Raw genomic sequence first — 19,742 nt, 5'->3', positions numbered from 1 at the left:
AGGAGAGGAGTTAGAGAGAGAGAGCGGAGAGGAGAGGAGTTAGAGAGAGCGGAGAGGAGAGGAGTTAGAGAGAGAGAGAGAGAGAGAGAGAGAGAGAGAGAGAGAGAGAGAGAGAGAGAGGGATGAGGAGAGAGAGAGAGAGAGAGAGAGAGGGATGAAGAGAGAGAGAGAGAGAGAGAGAGAGAGAGAGAGAGAGAGAGAGAGAGAGAGAGAGAGAGAGAGAGAGAGAGAGAGAGAGAGAGAGAGAGGGGAGAGGGATAGAGAGAGAGAGAGAGAGAGAGAGGGGAGAGGGATGGAGAGAGAGAGAGAGAGAGAGAGAGGGGAGAGAGAGAGAGAGAGAGAGAGAGAGAGGGGAGAGGAGAGGGGAGAGAGAGAGAGAGAGAGAGGGGAGAGGAGAGGGGAGAGGAGTTCGAGAGCGAGAGAGAGCAACATCACATTGCTTTTGCTACTGTCTGGGCCTTCTGCCTTCTCATAAAATACACCCTTCACACAGAGAGATAAGTAGGTTGGCAGAGTAGGAGGAGAGAGGTAGGGAGGGAGAGAGGGGGTGGGCAGAGAGAGAGCGCGATAGAGACACAGAGAGATAGAGCAGAGAGAAAGTTAGAGATGGAGAGAGTATGAGATGGGGAGAGAGAGAGAGCGAGAGAAAATAGGTAGTCTACACAGTACTGAACTGAACAGGGCCTCATCTGAAGGACAGACCCGACAGGCTCTCCTCTCATCTGGTCAGACTCAGAGGAGCGGGGAGCTGAGGAGCGGGGAGGTTGGGTATATGAGCCAAACCCCCAGGCAGAGACAGAAAGAGAGAGTGAAAAGTAAGAGAGAGAGAGAGGACCTTTCAATTTCCTAACAGTGAGTGAGATGCTGGGAGAGCTCTGTTTCTCAGCTCCTCCCTCTCCATCTCTAGAGCTCTGTTTCTCAGCTCCTCCCTCTCCATCTCTAGAGCTCTGTTTCTCAGCTCCTCCCTCTCCATCTCTAGAGCTCTGTTTCTCAGCTCCTCCCTCTCCATCTCTAGAGCTCTGTTTCTAAGCTCCTCCCTCTCCATCTCTAGACCTCTGTTTCTAAGCTCCTCCCTCTCCATCTCTAGAGCTCTGTTTTTCAGCTCCTCCCTCTCCATCTCTAGAGCTCTGTTTCTCAGCTCCTCCCTCTCCATCTCTAGACCTCTGTTTCTAAGCTCCTCCCTCTCCATCTCTAGAGCTCTGTTTTTCAGCTCCTCCCTCTCCATCTCTAGAGCTCTGTTTCTCAGCTCCTCCTCCCTCTCCATTTATAGAGCTCTGTTTCTCAGCTCCTCCTCCTCCATCTCTAGAGCTCTGTTTCTAAGCTCCTCCCTCTCCATCTCTAGACCTCTGTTTCTAAGCTCCTCCCTCTCCATCTCTAGAGCTCTGTTTTTCAGCTCCTCCCTCTCCATCTCTAGAGCTCTGTTTCTCAGCTCCTCCCTCTCCATCTCTAGAGCTCTGTTTCTCAGCTCCTCCTCCCTCTCCATCTCTAGAGCTCTGTTTCTCAGCTCCTCCCTCTCCATCTCTAGAGCTCTGTTTCTCAGCTCCTCCCTCTCCATCTCTAGAGCTCTGTTTCTCAGCTCCTCCTCCCTCTCCATCTCTAGAGCTCTGTTTCTCAGCTCCTCCTCCCTCTCCATCTCTAGAGCTCTGTTTCTCAGCTCCTCCTCCCTCTCCATCTCTAGAGCTCTGTTTCTCAGCTCCTCCTCCCTCTCCATCTCTAGAGCTCTGTTTCTCAGCTCCTCCTCCCTCTCCATCTCTAGAGCTCTGTTTTTCAGCTCCTCCCTCTCTAGAGCTCTGTTTTTCAGCTCCTTCTCCATCTTTAGAGCTGTTTTTCATCTCCCACAGAATCCCACCCAGGTGTGAACGGTGCTGGGAGATAATCTATGTATTCCACTCTGCTCCCCTGCCAGATACATTTATCCACCTCACTGTGTTGGAACTTTCATCACACCAGGGAAGCCAAGCTCTCCTCTCTCATTTCCAGCTAATTTTCTGGACCACAAAAGACCACTGCAGGTCCAACAATAGGCACCATAGTGTGTGATGGAATACAGTATGGGTACTCAAGTAACTAAACCTTATGATTTAGGCTCAACCCCTAAAATAAGGGTTAAAGGCCCTGTGCCGTCAAAAATGTGATTTTCCTGTTTATATATATATATATATATATATATATATAGATATACACATACACACACACTACCGTTCAGAAGTTTGGGGTCACTTAGAAATGTCCTTGTTTTCGAAAGAAAAGCAATTTTTTGTCCATTAAAATAACATCAAACAGATCAGAAATACAGTGTAGACATTGTTAATGTTGTAAATGGCTATTGTAACTGAAAACGGCTGATTTTTTATGGAATATCTACATAGGCGTACAGAGGCACATTATCAGCAACCATCAGTCCTGTGTTCCAATGGCACGTTGTGTTTGCTAATCCAAGTTTATAATTTTAAAAGACTAATTGATCATTAGAAAACCCTTTTTCAATTATGTTAGCACAGCTGAAAACTGTTGTGCTGATTAAAGAAGCAATAAAACTCTCCTTCTTGAGACTAGTTGAGTATCTGGAGCATCAGCAATTGTGGGTTCGATTACAGGATCAAAATGGCCAGAAACAAATAACTTTCTTCCGAAACTCATCAGTCTATTCTTGTTCTGAGAAATGAAGGCTATTCTATGCGAGAAATTGCCAAGAAACTGAAGATCTCGTACAACAATATATATATATATATATATATATATATATATATATATATATATATATATATATATATATATATATATATATATATTTCCACATTATGGAGGATGGAATAATACTGTGAAAACTATGATAATGGCCTTTTAGTGTAAGAGTTGTTTCGATAGACCGCCTGAAATGTCTGCCTGTTGTGGTGGGATGGAGTTTTGGCCTGCCTGGTGACCTCATTAATTAGTTAATAGACCAATATGAAAAACAGTTCCAAAGCTCTCTGCCAATAACAGCTAGTTTTCAGTTTCCCCCCCCTCCCCACTCAGACCACTACCAGACAGTCCTGGCAAAATTGTTGCTTGAGAAATTGCTCTTTGCTACTTAATTGTTAGCCAGAAATGATTTGATACTGAGATTTTAAAAAAAACTACTGCATTGGACCTTTAAATAAAACATGAAATAAAAAATTATTTGTTCTCCGTCAATCATTTAGTCTACCTACTCTATTGTGTTATTGGTCAATGACTGACAACATGGATTACCTTTCTGAACAAAACCCATTCTGCTGAGTTAATATGGTCAGAGAAGGATAGACAGAGAGAGAGCGAGAGAGAGAGCGAGCGAGAGAGAGAGAGCGAGTAAGAAAGAGAGAGAGAGAGAGAGAGAGAGAGAGAGAGAGAGAGAGAGAGAAACAGGTCCTTACTTATTCCCGTAGTCGATCTTAGAGGTGATTCTCTGTTTAAGCTCAGCCAGCTCGTCTTGTGGGAGCGTCCCTGACAGGATCTGAGATCGCCACTCAATCAGGTCATAGATCATGTCCCTGACACAGTTAAACATCTCCCGCCGGTCCCCCTGTAACACCAACACACAGACACAACCACACACACCTCATGAGCAATCTGTCCGAACACTCCATGAAAGAGACGACAAGGAAGTCAGTTGTCTTTAGTGCCCACCGTGCAACATTCTAAAAGGAACATCTGAGTGATCTGGTTACAGGGTCACGGGGTCACGGGGACAACGAGATAACTTCAACCAATAGAGAAACCCACACACTGCTCTTGCTAGTATCACTTATTAAAGCCTTCTGGCCTTCCTCAGCGCTTTTGTGTGTTAACCATCCAAAACTAAAAAATGGTCACATTGTCCTCAAATTCAACACACCACAGAGAGCACATTCTACATACAGTGTGTGTTTCAAGTTTTATTAGTGATATGTACAGGATACACATGCTATACACCGTACAACTAAAATGCTAACTTGTAGGTTCCTTCTGGACAACGCAACAATAAGAAATACTAAAATATAAGAATAGGAACAGAAAGTAAATGTCTCAGTATAACAGAATAAACATGTTAGCATCAGTATAATACAGGAAGGAACCATTTAAAGTCCAATATTTACACGTTTTGGCGAAGGGGGGATTAGGGGTCAAGTGTTTACGTTGAGCAGTATTTAGCAATCATACTAAGAGTCTGGTAGCAGCAGTTGTGATGTGTGTGTAGCATGAATGTGTGTGTGTGTGTGTGTGTGTGTGTGGTTAGGTGTGAAGATACGTGACTCACTCTACTCACCACGTAGAGGTCTCTCCATATGGAAGCCCACTCCCGCAGGGTGGTAGTGACCTCCTGGACCAGAGGCAGCTCGTTGGGAATCACGGTCTCCTTGTGCCTGAAAATACAGACAGATGGGTTGGTTGGTTGTATATGACAAAGGCCGTCGACTAAACGTGCCGAAACGCATTCCGTTTTCTCTGACCTCTGCTTCTTCTTAAAATACATTCAAACGTAAAGACTCACAGTTTGGGAGGGTTTTCCCTTTTTTCCAGGATATGCCTTTTGAACGCAGCACCTAAATACTTTTTGTTACTATTAACTGTTGAGTCGAGCACGCCAATTCCTCATTCTATTGCATATGACAACCGCCAGGGAGGGGTTACGCATGGCAACAACAGCCAGGGAGGGGTTACGCATGGCAACAACAGCCAGGGAGGGGTTACGCATGGCAACAACAGCCAGGGAGGGGTTACGCATGACAACAACAGTCAGGGAGGGGTTACGCATGGCAACAGCAGCCAGGGAGGGGTTACGCATGGCAACAACAGTCAGGGAGGGGTTACGCATGACAACAACAGTCAGGGAGGGGTTACGCATGGCAACAACAGTCAGGGAGGGGTTACGCATGGCAACAACAGCCAGGGAGGGGTTACGCATGGCAACAACAGTCAGGGAGGGGTTACGCATGGCAACAGCAGCCAGGGAGGGGTTACGCATGGCAACAACAGTCAGGGAGGGGTTACGCATGGCAACAACAGCCAGGGAGGGGTTACGCATGGCAACAGCAGCCAGGGAGGGGTTACGCATGGCAACAACAGTCAGGGAGGGGTTACGCATGGCAACAACAGTCAGGGAGGGGTTACGCATGACAACAACAGTCAGGGAGGGGTTACGCATGGCAACAACAGCCAGGGAGGGGTTACGCATGGCAACAACAGCCAGGGAGGGGTTACGCATGGCAACAACAGTCAGGGAGGGGTTACGCATGGCAACAGCAGCCAGGGAGGGGTTACGCATGGCAACAACAGTCAGGGAGGGGTTACGCATGACAACAACAGTCAGGGAGGGGTTACGCATGGCAACAACAGCCAGGGAGGGGTTACGCATGGCAACAACAGTCAGGGAGGGGTTACGCATGGCAACAGCAGCCAGGGAGGGGTTACGCATGGCAACAGCAGCCAGGGAGGGGTTACGCATGGCAACAACAGCCAGGGAGGGGTTACGCATGGCAACAACAGTCAGGGAGGGGTTACGCATGGCAACAACAGTCAGGGAGGGGTTACGCATGGCAACAACAGTCAGGGAGGGGTTACGCATGGCAACAACAGTCAGGGAGGGGTTACGCATGACAACAACAGCCAGGGAAGGGTTACGCATGGCAACAACAGTCAGGGAGGGGTTACGCATGGCAACAACAGCCAGGGAGGGGTTACGCATGGCAACAACAGCCAGGGAGGGGTTACGCATGGCAACAACAGTCAGGGAGGGGTTACGCATGGCAACAACAGTCAGGGAGGGGTTACGCATGGCAACAACAGCCAGGGAGGGGTTACGCATGGCAACAACAGCCAGGGAGGGGTTACGCATGGCAACAACAGTCAGGGAGGGGTTACGCATGGCAACAACAGTCAGGGAGGGGTTACGCATGACAACAACAGCCAGGGAGGGGTTACGCATGACAACAACAGCCAGGGAGGGGTTACGCATGGCAACAACAGTCAGGGAGGGGTTACGCATGACAACAACAGTCAGGGAGGGGTTACGCATGGCAACAACAGTCAGGGAGGGGTTACGCATGGCAACAACAGTCAGTGGATATTCATCACTCTCTCCCTCTCCATTCATCACTCTCCCCCTCTCCATTCATCACTCTCCCCCTCTCCATTCATCACTCTCCCCCTCTCCATTCATCACTCTCCCCCTCTCCATTCATCACTCTCCCCCTCTTCATTCATCACTCTCCCCCTCTCCATTCATCACTCTCCCCCTCTCCATTCATCACTCTCCCCCTCTCCATTCATCACTCTCCCCCTCTCCATTCATCACTCTCCCCCTCTCCATTCATCACTCTCCCCCTCTCCATTCATCACTCTCCCCCTCTCCATTCATACAGTCATACAGTGAGGGACGAAGGGCCACATGACAACAGTCAATGACTACATGGATGGGTTCCACATGACAACAGTCAATGACTACATGGATGGGTTCCACATGACAACAGTCAATGACTACATGGATGGGTTCCACATGACAACAGTCAATGACTACATGGATGGGTTCCACATGACAACAGTCAATGACTACATGGATGGGTTCCACATGACAACAGTCAATGACTACATGGATGGGTTCCACATGACAACAGTCAATGACTACATGGATGGGTTCCACATGACAACAGTCAATGACTACATGGATGGGTTCCACATGACAACAGTCAATGACTACATGGATGGGTTCCACATGACAACAGTCAATGACTACATGGATGGGTTCCACATGACAACAGTCAATGACTACATGGATGGGTTCCACATGACAACAGTCAATGACTACATGGATGGGTTCCATATGACAACAGTCAATGACTACATGGATGGGTTCCACATGAGTGGATCCAGACAGTCACCTCTCTCTCCTCCCTCTCCGTCCATCGAGAGAAGGGAGGGAGAGATGAAGGGAAGGGTTCCACGTGACAACAACAGTCAGTGGATGCAGACAGTTACCTCTCCTTTCATCCATCCATCATATGAAAGAAGACAGGGACGGATGACGTCATATGGCATTAGACGAGGGAAATAGAAAAACATTGACAAAAAAAAAACAACGGAGGAGGAGGATGTCCCTGTAGAAGCTGTAGGCTACACGGTACACAGCGTACTCTCTCTTATGCAGACATATTGCTCAATCTTTAACGTTGTTTGAAAGCGTTATGAGCCGAGTCAGAGTATTCCCTTCGCTGTGTGAATAATTTTTTTATCTATATATATCAGTCTAAAACATCTATTGATCCTTGAATTTACTTGTATAAAAGCTGGATTCTGACTGGTTTTTAATTGGAATTCTAATTCGTGTCACTGTGTACTGACTACTACAGCCTTTTAAAACAAATGGGACGTTTATTTCTGACAAAAATATCCTTGTCAAACTACTTCTTTCAGTTGATTACTTCACAGCTAAAAAGGTTTTTCAAATGTTAGTTCTTATTAGGGAAAGTGAAATACAACGGGACGTGATGTGATTGCGGATTTGTGCTGTGATGACTTCAAAGAAGCAGTGCCACCAGTGAGGCAGGGTTTTTTGCCCTAGCACTACATAGCTGATTCAAATAATCAAAGCTTGATGATGAGTTGGGGGGGACACAGGAGCAGGCAAAAGCACAAACAGATCTGGGGCCAGGCTAGTGAGATCCGATCTGGGGCCAGGCTAGTGAGATCCGATCTGGGACCAGGCTAGTGAGATCAGATCTGGGGCCAGGCTAGTGAGATCCGATCTGGGACCAGGCTAGTGAGATCAGATCTGGGGCCAGGCTAGTGAGATCAGATCTGGGGCCAGGCTAGTGAGATCCGATCTGGGGCCAGGCTAGTGAGATCAGATCTGGGGCCAGGCTAGTGAGATCCGATCTGGGGCCAGGCTAGTGAGATCAGATCTGGGGCCAGGCTAGTGAGATCCGATCTGGGACCAGGCTAGTGAGATCAGATCTGGGGCCAGGCTAGTGAGATCCGATCTGGGACCAGGCTAGTGAGATCAGATCTGGGGCCAGGCTAGTGAGATCAGATCTGGGGCCAGGCTAGTGAGATCAGATCTGGGACCAGGCTAGTGAGATCCTATCTGGGGCCAGGCTAGTGAGATCCGATCTGGGGCCAGGCTAGTGAGATCCGATCTGGGGCCAGGCTAGTGAGATCAGATCTGGGGCCAGGCTAGTGAGATCAGATCTGGGACCAGGCTAGTGAGATCAGATCTGGGGCCAGGCTAGTGAGATCCGATCTGGGGCCAGGCTAGTGAGATCCGATCTGGGGCCAGGCTAGTGAGATCCGATCTGGGGCCAGGCTAGTGAGATCAGATCTGGGGCCAGGCTAGTGAGATCAGATCTGGGGCCAGGCTAGTGAGATCCGATCTGGGGCCAGGCTAGTGAGATCCGATCTGGGGCCAGGCTAGTGAGATCCGATCTGGGGCCAGGCTAGTTTACAACGACTACACCAGTAGAAGGTGGAAGCAATCATCTCAAGTTGTCCATTTGATTCATACAAAATCAGCTCAAATTGTCCATTCTACAAACCCAACGTAATTCAGCAGGATACCATCGGAGGCAGCAGTAGAGCCGTGGTTGAGTGGGTAACACTGCCGGTACAAAGTCACATGTATCAGTCCCCACTCGCGTCCACCTTTCCCTCTATTTCTCCCACCAGCCTGCTTCCCCATCTGATTTCCATGCTATCTCAATAAAGTGTCAAAATACCCCTCAAAAGAATAAACAGAATCAGCACTGACCCATTGCCTTCAACGGTGGCCTCCTTGAGGTGTATGTAACAGGCAGGAAAGATCCCCTGGAACAGAAGGTGGGAAAGACAGGACACACAATAAATCGTTTGATATAGGATGGGACACACTGTATAAAGCCTGATCTAGTTTCATGAGGTTAAATGACATCCTGAGTCCACGGCACAGCAGGAGAGTTGAGTGGAAAGACAGGACACACAATAAAACACTGATACAAAATAATATTAGATTTGTTAGACATTACGCCATATTAATATCATAGTATATCACATTATGACTAACAAAGACTTAACTGAACTTTTCAGCAGGTCATTTCAGATGTTGACACTGTTGTTTCAGACGACACTCCGAAGACCCTGAATAGTTTAAGGGAATATCTGAAATGATACCACACTGTTGAAAATGTAAAAATATCAACTCACTTTCTTGGACTTCCTCCTCAGTCTGTGACCTCGGTACCAGCCTGGAGGTGAAGAGAACAGGACATATCACATGGTCAAGGAAACAACACGTAGCATTAGCATCAAGTAGAACCGTCATCTAGATAACAGAATGATTGTAGAAGACGGGGGACAGTCATCTAGATAACAGAATGATTGTAGAAGACGGGGGACAGTCATCTAGATAACAGAATGATTGTAGAAGACGGGGGACAGTCATCTAGAAAACAGAATGATTGTAGAGGAGGGGGGACAGTCATCTAGAAAACAGAATGATTGTAGGGGAGGGTGGACTGTCATCTAGATAACATAATGTTTGTAGAAGACGGGGGACAGTCATCTAGATAACAGAATGATTGTAGAAGACAAGGGGACAGTCATCTAGATAACAGAATGATTGTAGGGGAGGGTGGACTGTCATCTAGATAACATAATGATTGTAGAGGAGGGGGGACAGTCATCTAGATAACAGAATGATTGTAGAAGACGGGGGACAGTCATCTAGATAACAGAATGATTGTAGAAGACGGGGGACAGTCATCTAGATAACAGAATGATTGTAGAAGACGGGGGACAGTCATCTAGATAACAGAATGATTGTAGAAGACGGGGGACAGTCATCTAGATAACAGAATGATTGTAGAAGACGGGGGACTGTCATCTAGATAACAGAATGATTGTAGAAGACGGGGGACAGTCATCTAGATAACAGAATGATTGTAGAAGACGGGGGGACAGTCATCTAGAAAACAGAATGATTGTAAAGGACAGGGGACAGTCATCTAGATAACAGAATGATTGTAGATCTGGGACAGTTGAATCTGGTAATGTGTGAAACATTCTTACAGGGTGGAAATTGCACAGATCAGCTTAGCTTATTGGAGACATTTACCAAAACCTTGACAGAACACCAGTGTCACTGTGAATGACAGAATAACCTGCAACATTCCTCTGTAAACTGATCAGGAGTGTCATCAGTTAGTGTGCCCTTATAAACCTCCAGTACACACTACCTGTCTCTAGTATGTGGACCGTGTCATCAGCTAGTGTGTTCCTACCTTCACATGTCTCTAGTATGTGGACCGTGTCATCAGTTAGTGTGTTCCTACCTTCACATGTCTCTAGTATGTGGACCGTGTCATCAGCTAGTGTGTTCCTACCTTCACATGTCTCTAGTATGTGGACCGTGTCATCAGTTAGTGTGTTCCTACCTTCATATGTCTCTAGTATGTGGACTGTGTCATCAGTTAGTGTGTTCCTACCTTCACATGTCTCTAGTATGTGGACCGTGTCATCAGTTAGTGTGTTCCTACCTTCATATGTCTCTAGTATGTGGACCGTGGCATCAGTTAGTGTGTTCCTACCTTCATATGTCTCTAGTATGTGGACTGTGTCATCAGTTAGTGTGTTCCTACCTTCACATGTCTCTAGTATGTGGACCGTGTCATCAGTTAGTGTGTTCCTACCTTCATATGTCTCTAGTATGTGGACCGTGTCATCAGTTAGTGTGTTCCTACCTTCATATGTCTCTAGTATGTGGACCGTGTCATCAGTTAGTGTGTTCCTACCTTCATATGTCTCTAGTATGTGGACCGTGTCATCAGTTAGTGTGTTCCTACCTTCACATGTCTCTAGTATGTGGACTGTGTCATCAGCTAGTGTGTTCCTACCTTCACATGTCTCTAGTATGTGGACCGTGTCATCAGTTAGTGTGTTCCTACCTTCATATGTCTCTAGTATGTGGACTGTGTCATCAGTTAGTGTGTTCCTACCTTCACATGTCTCTAGTATGTGGACCGTGTCATCAGTTAGTGTGTTCCTACCTTCATATGTCTCTAGTATGTGGACCGTGTCATCAGTTAGTGTGTTCCTACCTTCATATGTCTCTAGTATGTGGACCGTGGCATCAGTTAGTGTGTTCCTACCTTCACATGTCTCTAGTATGTGGACCGTGTCATCAGTTAGTGTGTTCCTACCTTCATATGTCTCTAGTATGTGGACCGTGTCATCAGTTAGTGTGTTCCTACCTTCATATGTCTCTAGTATGTGGACCGTGTCATCAGTTAGTGTGTTCCTACCTTCATATGTCTCTAGTATGTGGACCGTGTCATCAGTTAGTGTGTTCCTACCTTCATATGTCTCTAGTATGTGGACCGTGTCATCAGTTAGTGTGTTCCTACCTTCACAAGTCTCTAGTATGTGGACCGTGGCATCAGTTAGTGTGTTCCTACCTTCATATGTCTCTAGTATGTGGACCGTGTCATCAGTTAGTGTGTTCCTACCTTCATATGTCTCTAGTATGTGGACCGTGTCATCAGCTAGTGTGTTCCTACCTTCACATGTCTCTAGTATGTGGACCGTGTCATCAGTTAGTGTGTTCCTACCTTCATATGTCTCTAGTATGTGGACCGTGTCATCAGTTAGTGTGTTCCTACCTTCATATGTCTCTAGTATGTGGACCGTGTCATCAGTTAGTGTGTTCCTACCTTCATATGTCTCTAGTATGTGGACCGTGTCATCAGTTAGTGTGTTCCTACCTTCACATGTCTCTAGTATGTGGACCGTGTCATCAGTTAGTGTGTTCCTACCTTCACATGTCTCTAGTATGTGGACCGTGGCATCAGTTAGTGTGTTCCTACCTTCACATGTCTCTAGTATGTGGACCGTGTCATCAGTTAGTGTGTTCCTACCTTCACATGTCTCTAGTATGTGGACCGTGTCATCAGTTAGTGTGTTCCTACCTTCATATGTCTCTATTATGTGGACCGTGTCATCAGTTAGTGTGTTCCTACCTTCACATGTCTCTAGTATGTGGACCGTGTCATCAGTTAGTGTGTTCCTACCTTCATATGTCTCTAGTATGTGGACCGTGTCATCAGTTAGTGTGTTCCTACCTTCACATGTCTCTAGTATGTGGACCGTGTCATCAGCTAGTGTGTTCCTACCTTCATATGTCTCTAGTATGTGGACTGTGTCATCAGTTAGTGTGCCCTTATAAACTTCCAGTATACACTACCTGTCTCTAGTATGTGGACCGTGTCATCAGTTAGTGTGTTCCTACCTTCATATGTCTCTACTATGTGGACTGTGTCATCAGTTAGTGTGTTCCTACCTTCACATGTCTCTAGTATGTGGACTGTGTCATCAGTTAGTGTGCCCTTATAAACTTCCAGTATACACTACCTGTCTCTAGTATGTGGACCGTGTCATCAGTTAGTGTGTTCCTACCTTCATATGTCTCTAGTATGTGGACCGTGTCATCAGCTAGTGTGTTCCTACCTTCACATGTCTCTAGTATGTGGACCGTGTCATCAGTTAGTGTGTTCCTACCTTCATATGTCTCTAGTATGTGGACCGTGTCATCAGTTAGTGTGTTCCTACCTTCATATGTCTCTAGTATGTGGACCGTGTCATCAGCTAGTGTGTTCCTACCTTCACATGTCTCTAGTATGTGGACCGTGTCATCAGTTAGTGTGTTCCTACCTTCACATGTCTCTAGTATGTGGACCGTGTCATCAGTTAGTGTGTTCCTACCTTCATATGTCTCTAGTATGTGGACCGTGTCATCAGTTAGTGTGTTCCTACCTTCATATGTCTCTAGTATGTGGACCGTGGCATCAGTTAGTGTGTTCCTACCTTCATATGTCTCTAGTATGTGGACTGTGTCATCAGTTAGTGTGCCCTTATAAACTTCCAGTATACACTACCTGTCTCTAGTATGTGGACCGTGTCATCAGTTAGTGTGTTCCTACCTTCACATGTCTCTAGTATGTGGACCGTGTCATCAGTTAGTGTGTTCCTACCTTCATATGTCTCTAGTATGTGGACCGTGTCATCAGTTAGTGTGTTCCTACCTTCACATGTCTCTAGTATGTGGACCGTGTCATCAGTTAGTGTGTTCCTACCTTCATATGTCTCTAGTATGTGGACCGTGTCATCAGTTAGTGTGTTCCTACCTTCATATGTCTCTAGTATGTGGACTGTGTCATCAGTTAGTGTGCCCTTATAAACTTCCAGTATACACTACCTGTCTCTAGTATGTGGACCGTGTCATCAGTTAGTGTGTTCCTACCTTCACATGTCTCTAGTATGTGGACCGTGTCATCAGTTAGTGTGTTCCTACCTTCATATGTCTCTAGTATGTGGACCGTGTCATCAGTTAGTGTGTTCCTACCTTCACATGTCTCTAGTATGTGGACCGTGTCATCAGTTAGTGTGTTCCTACCTTCATATGTCTCTAGTATGTGGACCGTGTCATCAGTTAGTGTGTTCCTACCTTCATATGTCTCTAGTATGTGGACCGTGTCATCAGTTAGTGTGTTCCTACCTTCATATGTCTCTAGTATGTGGACCGTGTCATCAGTTAGTGTGTTCCTACCTTCACATGTCTCTAGTATGTGGACCGTGTCATCAGTTAGTGTGTTCCTACCTTCATATGTCTCTAGTATGTGGACCGTGTCATCAGTTAGTGTGTTCCTACCTTCATATGTCTCTAGTATGTGGACTGTGTCATCAGTTAGTGTGTTCCTACCTTCATATGTCTCTAGTATGTGGACCGTGTCATCAGTTAGTGTGTTCCTACCTTCATATGTCTCTAGTATGTGGACCGTGTCATCAGTTAGTGTGTTCCTACCTTCACATGTCTCTAGTATGTGGACCGTGTCATCAGTTAGTGTGTTCCTACCTTCATATGTCTCTAGTATGTGGACCGTGTCATCAGTTAGTGTGTTCCTACCTTCACATGTCTCTAGTATGTGGACCGTGTCATCAGTTAGTGTGTTCCTACCTTCATATGTCTCTAGTATGTGGACCGTGTCATCAGTTAGTGTGTTCCTACCTTCATATGTCTCTAGTATGTGGACCGTGTCATCAGTTAGTGTGTTCCTACCTTCATATGTCTCTAGTATGTGGACCGTGGCATCAGTTAGTGTGTTCCTACCTTCACATGTCTCTAGTATGTGGACCGTGTCATCAGTTAGTGTGTTCCTACCTTCATATGTCTCTAGTATGTGGACCGTGTCATCAGTTAGTGTGTTCCTACCTTCATATGTCTTTAGTATGTGGACCGTGTCATCAGTTAGTGTGTTCCTACCTTCATATGTCTCTAGTATGTGGACCGTGTCTCCAATCTGTAGTGACAGCTCCTCATCTCCGCGGACATCATAGTTATAGATTGCTGAGGGGAGAGAAGAAGAGAAGAGGATATTAAAGGAGATATTAAAGGAGATATTAAAGGAGATATTAAAGGACGGGAAAAGGCAATCAGGCATGGAGGTCCTGTGTGGCAGCGTGGTTGTGTGTGTCATACTAAAACATAGCAGCAGGCAAGCTCACAGAACACCCACACAGAATGACACATATCATATCGGCTGCATACAGTCATCAACACCCTGGAGACTAACAACATTAACGTAGCATATGTTCTACCACCCCACACACACACACACACACCACTTCCAATAAGGTCGGGGAGGACTCTACCTCTCCTGCTGGGGGAAGGATACAATGTGAGGCCCCGTTGATGGGATTACTTTACCAAGGTGAATGACAGCATAATTAAAAAAGGTCCTTGTCACCACAGGTATCCCTCCACCCCACCAGGCAGGTATATTTAACTGAATTAACTTGTCCTCTTACCCCCCCCATCCACAGGAGCTTATGCTGAATAGCCACAATGAGATTAGACTCAGGCTCAGCCCAATTTGGCACGCTATTCCCTACATAGTGCACTATTTTTGACAAGAGACCTATGGGACCTGGTCGAAAGTAGCGCACTACATAGGGAATAGGGTTCCATTTGAGATGCAAGTCATAGGCCTGAAGGGATGAATTTAATTAGTTTGCAATCGAAACAAATAATCTGCTCAGACCCAAACAAGGATCAAAAGCCGTGCTATAAATTCTCGGACAACTTAAATGATTCCTAGATGCCCTTCCAGACTCCCTCCACCTACCCAAGGATGTCAGAGTAGAAAAATCAGTTAACCACCTAACCAAGGATCTAAATGTAACCTTGCGTAATACCCTAGATGCAGTCGCACCTCTAAAAACAAAACATTTGATACCCGAGCCCTGAAGCAAGCCTCCAGAAAACTGGAACGGAAATGGCGCTCCACCAAACTGGAAGTCTTCCGACTAGCTTGGAAAGAAAGTACCGCGCAATATCAAAAAGCCCCCACTGCTGCTCGATCAGCCTACCTTTCCAACCTGATAGAGGAGAATAAAAACTATCCAAAATGTATTTTTGATACGGTCACAAAGCAAACTAAAAAGCAGCAAGTGAGGATTGCCATGAACTTCAGCAGTGATGAATTCATGAACTTCTTTGACGATAAGATCATGATCATTAGAAAGCAAAAAAACAAATAAATAATAATAATACATCTAAAAAAATTAAAGATGGCCTATATATGATAAGCTTTCCTGAAGACCAATCATGTATCTGAAATGGTCCAGTCTGGTTTAATACCCTATCATAGCACTGAGACTGCACTCGTGGACGTGGTAAATTACCTTTTAATGGCGTCAGACCCAAGCTCTGCATCTGTCCTCGTGCTCCTAGACCTTAGCGCTGCTTTTGACACCATCGATCACCGCATTCTTTTGGAGAGATTGGAAACCCTAATTGGGTCGACACGGACAAGTTCTTGCCTGGTTTAGATCTTATCTGTCGGAAAGATATCAGTTCGTCTCTGTGGATGGTTTGTCCTCTGACAAATCAAATGGTAAGTTTTGGTGTTCCTCAAGGTTCCGTTTTAGGACCACTATCGTTTTCACTATATACTCTACCTCTTGGTGATGTCATTCGGAAACACAATGTCAACTTTCATTGCAATGCGGACGACACACAGCTCTACATTTCGATGAAACACGGTGAAGCCCCAAAACTGCCTTCCCTGGAAGCCTGTGTTTCAGACATTAAGGAAGTGGATGGCGGAAAATTATTTTACTTTTAAACTCGGACAAAACAGAGATGCTAGGTCTAGTTCTGACAATTAATCTTGATGGTTGTACAGTCGTCTCAAATAAAACTGAAGGACCTCAGCGTTACTCCGGACTTTGATCTCTCTTTTGACGAACATATCAAGAATATTTTAAAAGGGCAGCTTTTTTCCATCTTCGTAACATTGCAAAAAATCTAACTTTTGCTTTTGTCACTTCTATATTAGACTACTGCAATGCTCTACTCTCCAGCCACCCGAATAAAGCACTAAATAAACTTCAGTTAGTGCTAAACACGGCTGCTAGAATCTTGACTAGAACCCCAACATGTGATCATATTACTCCAGTGCTAGCCTCTCTCCACTGGCTTCCTGTTAAGGCTAGGGCTGATTTCAAGGTTTTACTGCTAACCTACAAAGCATTACATGGATTTGCTCCTACCGTACATAACTACACGTACATCACTACACGTACATAACTACACGTACATAACTACACATACATAACTACACGTACATAACTACACGTACATAACTACACGTACATAACTACACGTACATAACTACACGCACATAACTACACGCACATAACTACACGCACATAACTACACGCACATAACTACACGTACGCTATGGTACACCAGTACGACCACTAGTATATTTACCGTTAAATTACCATCATTTCTAATCTACAATGTTTGTTTGGTTACGGTAATTTCTGTTAATGCATTCAATATATTATCATTACAGTCTTACCGTTGTCATTGTAGGAGTGGACACGTTGTTTGCAGAGCACACAACCCAGGCTACACAACCCAGGCTACACTTGTGAGAAAAGTTTTGGTTTATTTAATTCCATTTACGAGTTTTGTCAATTTATTCATTGTCTTTTGTTTGGAGCGCTCCTGTCAATCTTGAGTAAGGACGCATACCTGATTACGTATAGAAGTAGACCTAGGCTACCTGCGCGCAAATGTAGGCCTATAAATGTGCCCATTTGGGGATCTGATACTATTTCTGATTGTCTTAACTCATCATCACTGTGGAGCTTCTCAAAGTAATTATTTATTCGCCTCAAACAGCAAGTAAACGAAGTCTGTTTTTACATCCATTGAGAATGACAATAGTTCCTCAACCTCCCGGAGGATCTGAGCCCTAGGACCATTAATATTAATTTATTTAATTAATTAATTATTAATAAATTAATTATTAATGCCTCAAGACTACCTGGCCTGACGACTCCTGGCTGTCCCCAGTCCACCTGGTCGTGCTGCTGATCCAGTTTCTGCTGTTCTGCCTGCGACTATGGAACCCTGACCTGTTCACCGGACGTACTACCTTGTTCCGGACCTGCTGTTTTCAACCCTCTCTCCCTCCCTCTCTACCGCACCTGCTGTCTCGACCTCTGAATGCTCGGCTATGAAAAGCCAACTGACACTTACTCCTGAGGTGCTGACCTGTTGCACCCGCTACAACCACTGTGATTATTATTTGACCCTGCTGGTCATCTATAAACATTTGAACATCCTGAAGAACAATCTGGCCTTAATGGCCATGTACTCTTATAATCTCCACCCGGCACAGCCAGAAGAGGACTGGCCACCCCTCAGAGCCTGGTTCTTCTCTAGGTTTCTTCCTAGGTTCCTGCCTTTCTAGGGAGTTTTTCCTAGCCACCGTGCTTCTACATCTGCATTGCTGCTGTTTGGGGTTTTAGGCTGGGTGTCTGTATAGCACTTTGTGACATCTGCTGATGTTAACAGGGTTTAATAAATAAATGCGATTGATTGATTACTTCCAATAGAACAAAGTAATAATGGTCATCAAGGTGTTGTGTCACATAATTGTTCCTTATTGCAAACAGACTACCTACAGGTTTTAATTTAAAAGAGTTTAAAGTACTATTTGGACTAGCAGGTATGTCCTGTCCTGTCCTCTGTTGCCACTATGAACTGAAGCTTTTTGTTCTAACTCTCAAATCAGCTTAGGGAATGACATTAAGGGTTGCCCTATTGCCTGGAGCATGTGAACTGAACAGTCGTGCCAGTTGAGACTGATCTGAGGGCAGGTGATCAAAAGTGAGAGAAAAAAAACGACACTTCAACAAAAGAATTCCAGTTCCTAAACGGATCTTTCTGGTTCCATTGTTTAACACTAGAACCACTAAAGCAGTCATTTGAACTGCTCAGGAATTTATGTATTTTATTACTCTGCCATTTTTGTCATTCCTAAATAAGTGTAACACACTGCCGTTGTTAGAATCGTAATATCACAAACAGAACTGGAGTTATAACCAGGTTTAGGAGGGCATGTCATTATTATTATTATTTTTACCCCGTTGCCCCCCCCTCCTCCTGACAGTAGGGCCTGCCCCCCCCTCCTCCCGACAGTAGGCCCTGCTCCCCCCCTCCTCCAGACAGTAGGGTCTGCTCCCCCCCTCCTCCAGACAGTAGGGACTGCTCCCCCCTCCTCCAGACAGTAGGGACTGCTCCCCCCTCCTCCAGACAGTAGGGTCTGCTCCCCCCTCCTCCAGACAGTAGGCCCTGCTCCCCCCCTCCTCCAGACAGTAGGGTCTGCTCCCCCCCTCCTCCAGACAGTAGGCCCTGCTCCCCCCTCCTCCAGACAGTAGGGACTGCTCCCCCCTCCTCCAGACAGTAGGGACTGCTCCCCCCTCCTCCAGACAGTAGGGCCTGCTCCACCCCTCCTCCAGACAGTAGGGCCTGCTCCCCCCCCTCCTCCAGACAGTAGTGTGGTCCTCTGTAGCTCAGCTGGTAGAGCACGGCGCTTGTAACGCCAAGGTAGTGGGTTCGATCCCCGGGACCACCCATACACAAAAATGTATGCACGCATGACTGTAAGTCGCTTTGGATAAAAGCGTCTGCTAAATGGCATATTATTATTATTATTATTATTATTATAGTAGGGCCTGCCCCCCCCCCCCTCCTCCCGACAGTAGGTCCTGCCTCCCCCCTCCTCCCGACAGTAGGGCCTGCTCCCCCCTTCCTCCAGACAGTAGGGCCTGCTCCCCCCTTCCTCCCGACAGTAGGGCCTGCTCCCCCCTTCCTCCAGACAGTAGGGCCTGCTCCCCCCTTCCTCCAGACAGTAGGTCCTGCCTCCCCCCTCCTCCCGACAGTAGGGCCTGCTCCCCCCTTCCTCCAGACAGTAGGGCCTGCTCCCCCCCCTCCTCCCGACAGTGGAAGGTGCAGTGGCCAGTTGATAATCACCCCGATAATTGCCTCGAAACTGACCTAAAACTATACCAGAACTAATTTCACTGACATAACAGATGAAATAAATTAAGTATGATGGGGGAGAAAGGGTGAGTTGATGAGAGACGGGATGCGCACACTGCATAATTATGTAACCGCCATTCTATTGTATTGACATATTCTAATTATAAATCGCAGTGGTATGTACCATATATGTAAAAAATAAAATATGTATCAGTCTACCAAATCCAAAATCAGTCTCATCAGTGTACTCCGGCCTACTTGGAGTACACTGTAAGAGTGTGCATAAGTTACAATGGCAAGAAGACCGAGAGGAATGGATGCACATGCTGGCGTTAGCGTTGCCACAAGATCTGAATGAAAAAACGACTCAGATGGAAGAAAT

The 19,742-nt window shown here is 46.0% G+C and overlaps 1 protein-coding gene across 6 annotated transcripts in view; it reads right to left on the bottom strand.

The window, feature by feature from the left end:
* LOC121563319 (dedicator of cytokinesis protein 1-like) overlaps window positions 1–19,742 on the bottom strand; it is a 236,503-nt gene that overhangs the window by 161,729 nt on the left and 55,032 nt on the right. For 2 of the 6 annotated variants that reach the window (XM_045214288.1, XM_045214291.1), the window contains exons 2-6: window positions 14,282–14,365; window positions 9,172–9,212; window positions 8,741–8,802; window positions 4,259–4,364; window positions 3,396–3,544 (exon numbers count right to left, since the gene is read on the bottom strand). In XM_045214288.1, the coding sequence (XP_045070223.1) occupies window positions 3,396–3,544; window positions 4,259–4,364; window positions 8,741–8,802; window positions 9,172–9,212; window positions 14,282–14,365 (442 nt within the window). The remainder of the gene's footprint in view (window positions 1–3,395; window positions 3,545–4,258; window positions 4,365–8,740; window positions 8,803–9,171; window positions 9,213–14,281; window positions 14,366–19,742) is intronic. The other 4 variants (XM_045214292.1, XM_045214293.1, XM_045214290.1 and 1 more) reach the window with 3 other exon arrangements.

Source organism: Coregonus clupeaformis, unplaced genomic scaffold, assembly GCF_020615455.1.
Source record: "Coregonus clupeaformis isolate EN_2021a unplaced genomic scaffold, ASM2061545v1 scaf0232, whole genome shotgun sequence".
Lineage (NCBI taxonomy): Eukaryota > Metazoa > Chordata > Actinopteri > Salmoniformes > Salmonidae > Coregonus > Coregonus clupeaformis.
This window is presented reverse-complemented; position numbering and strand designations above follow the sequence as displayed.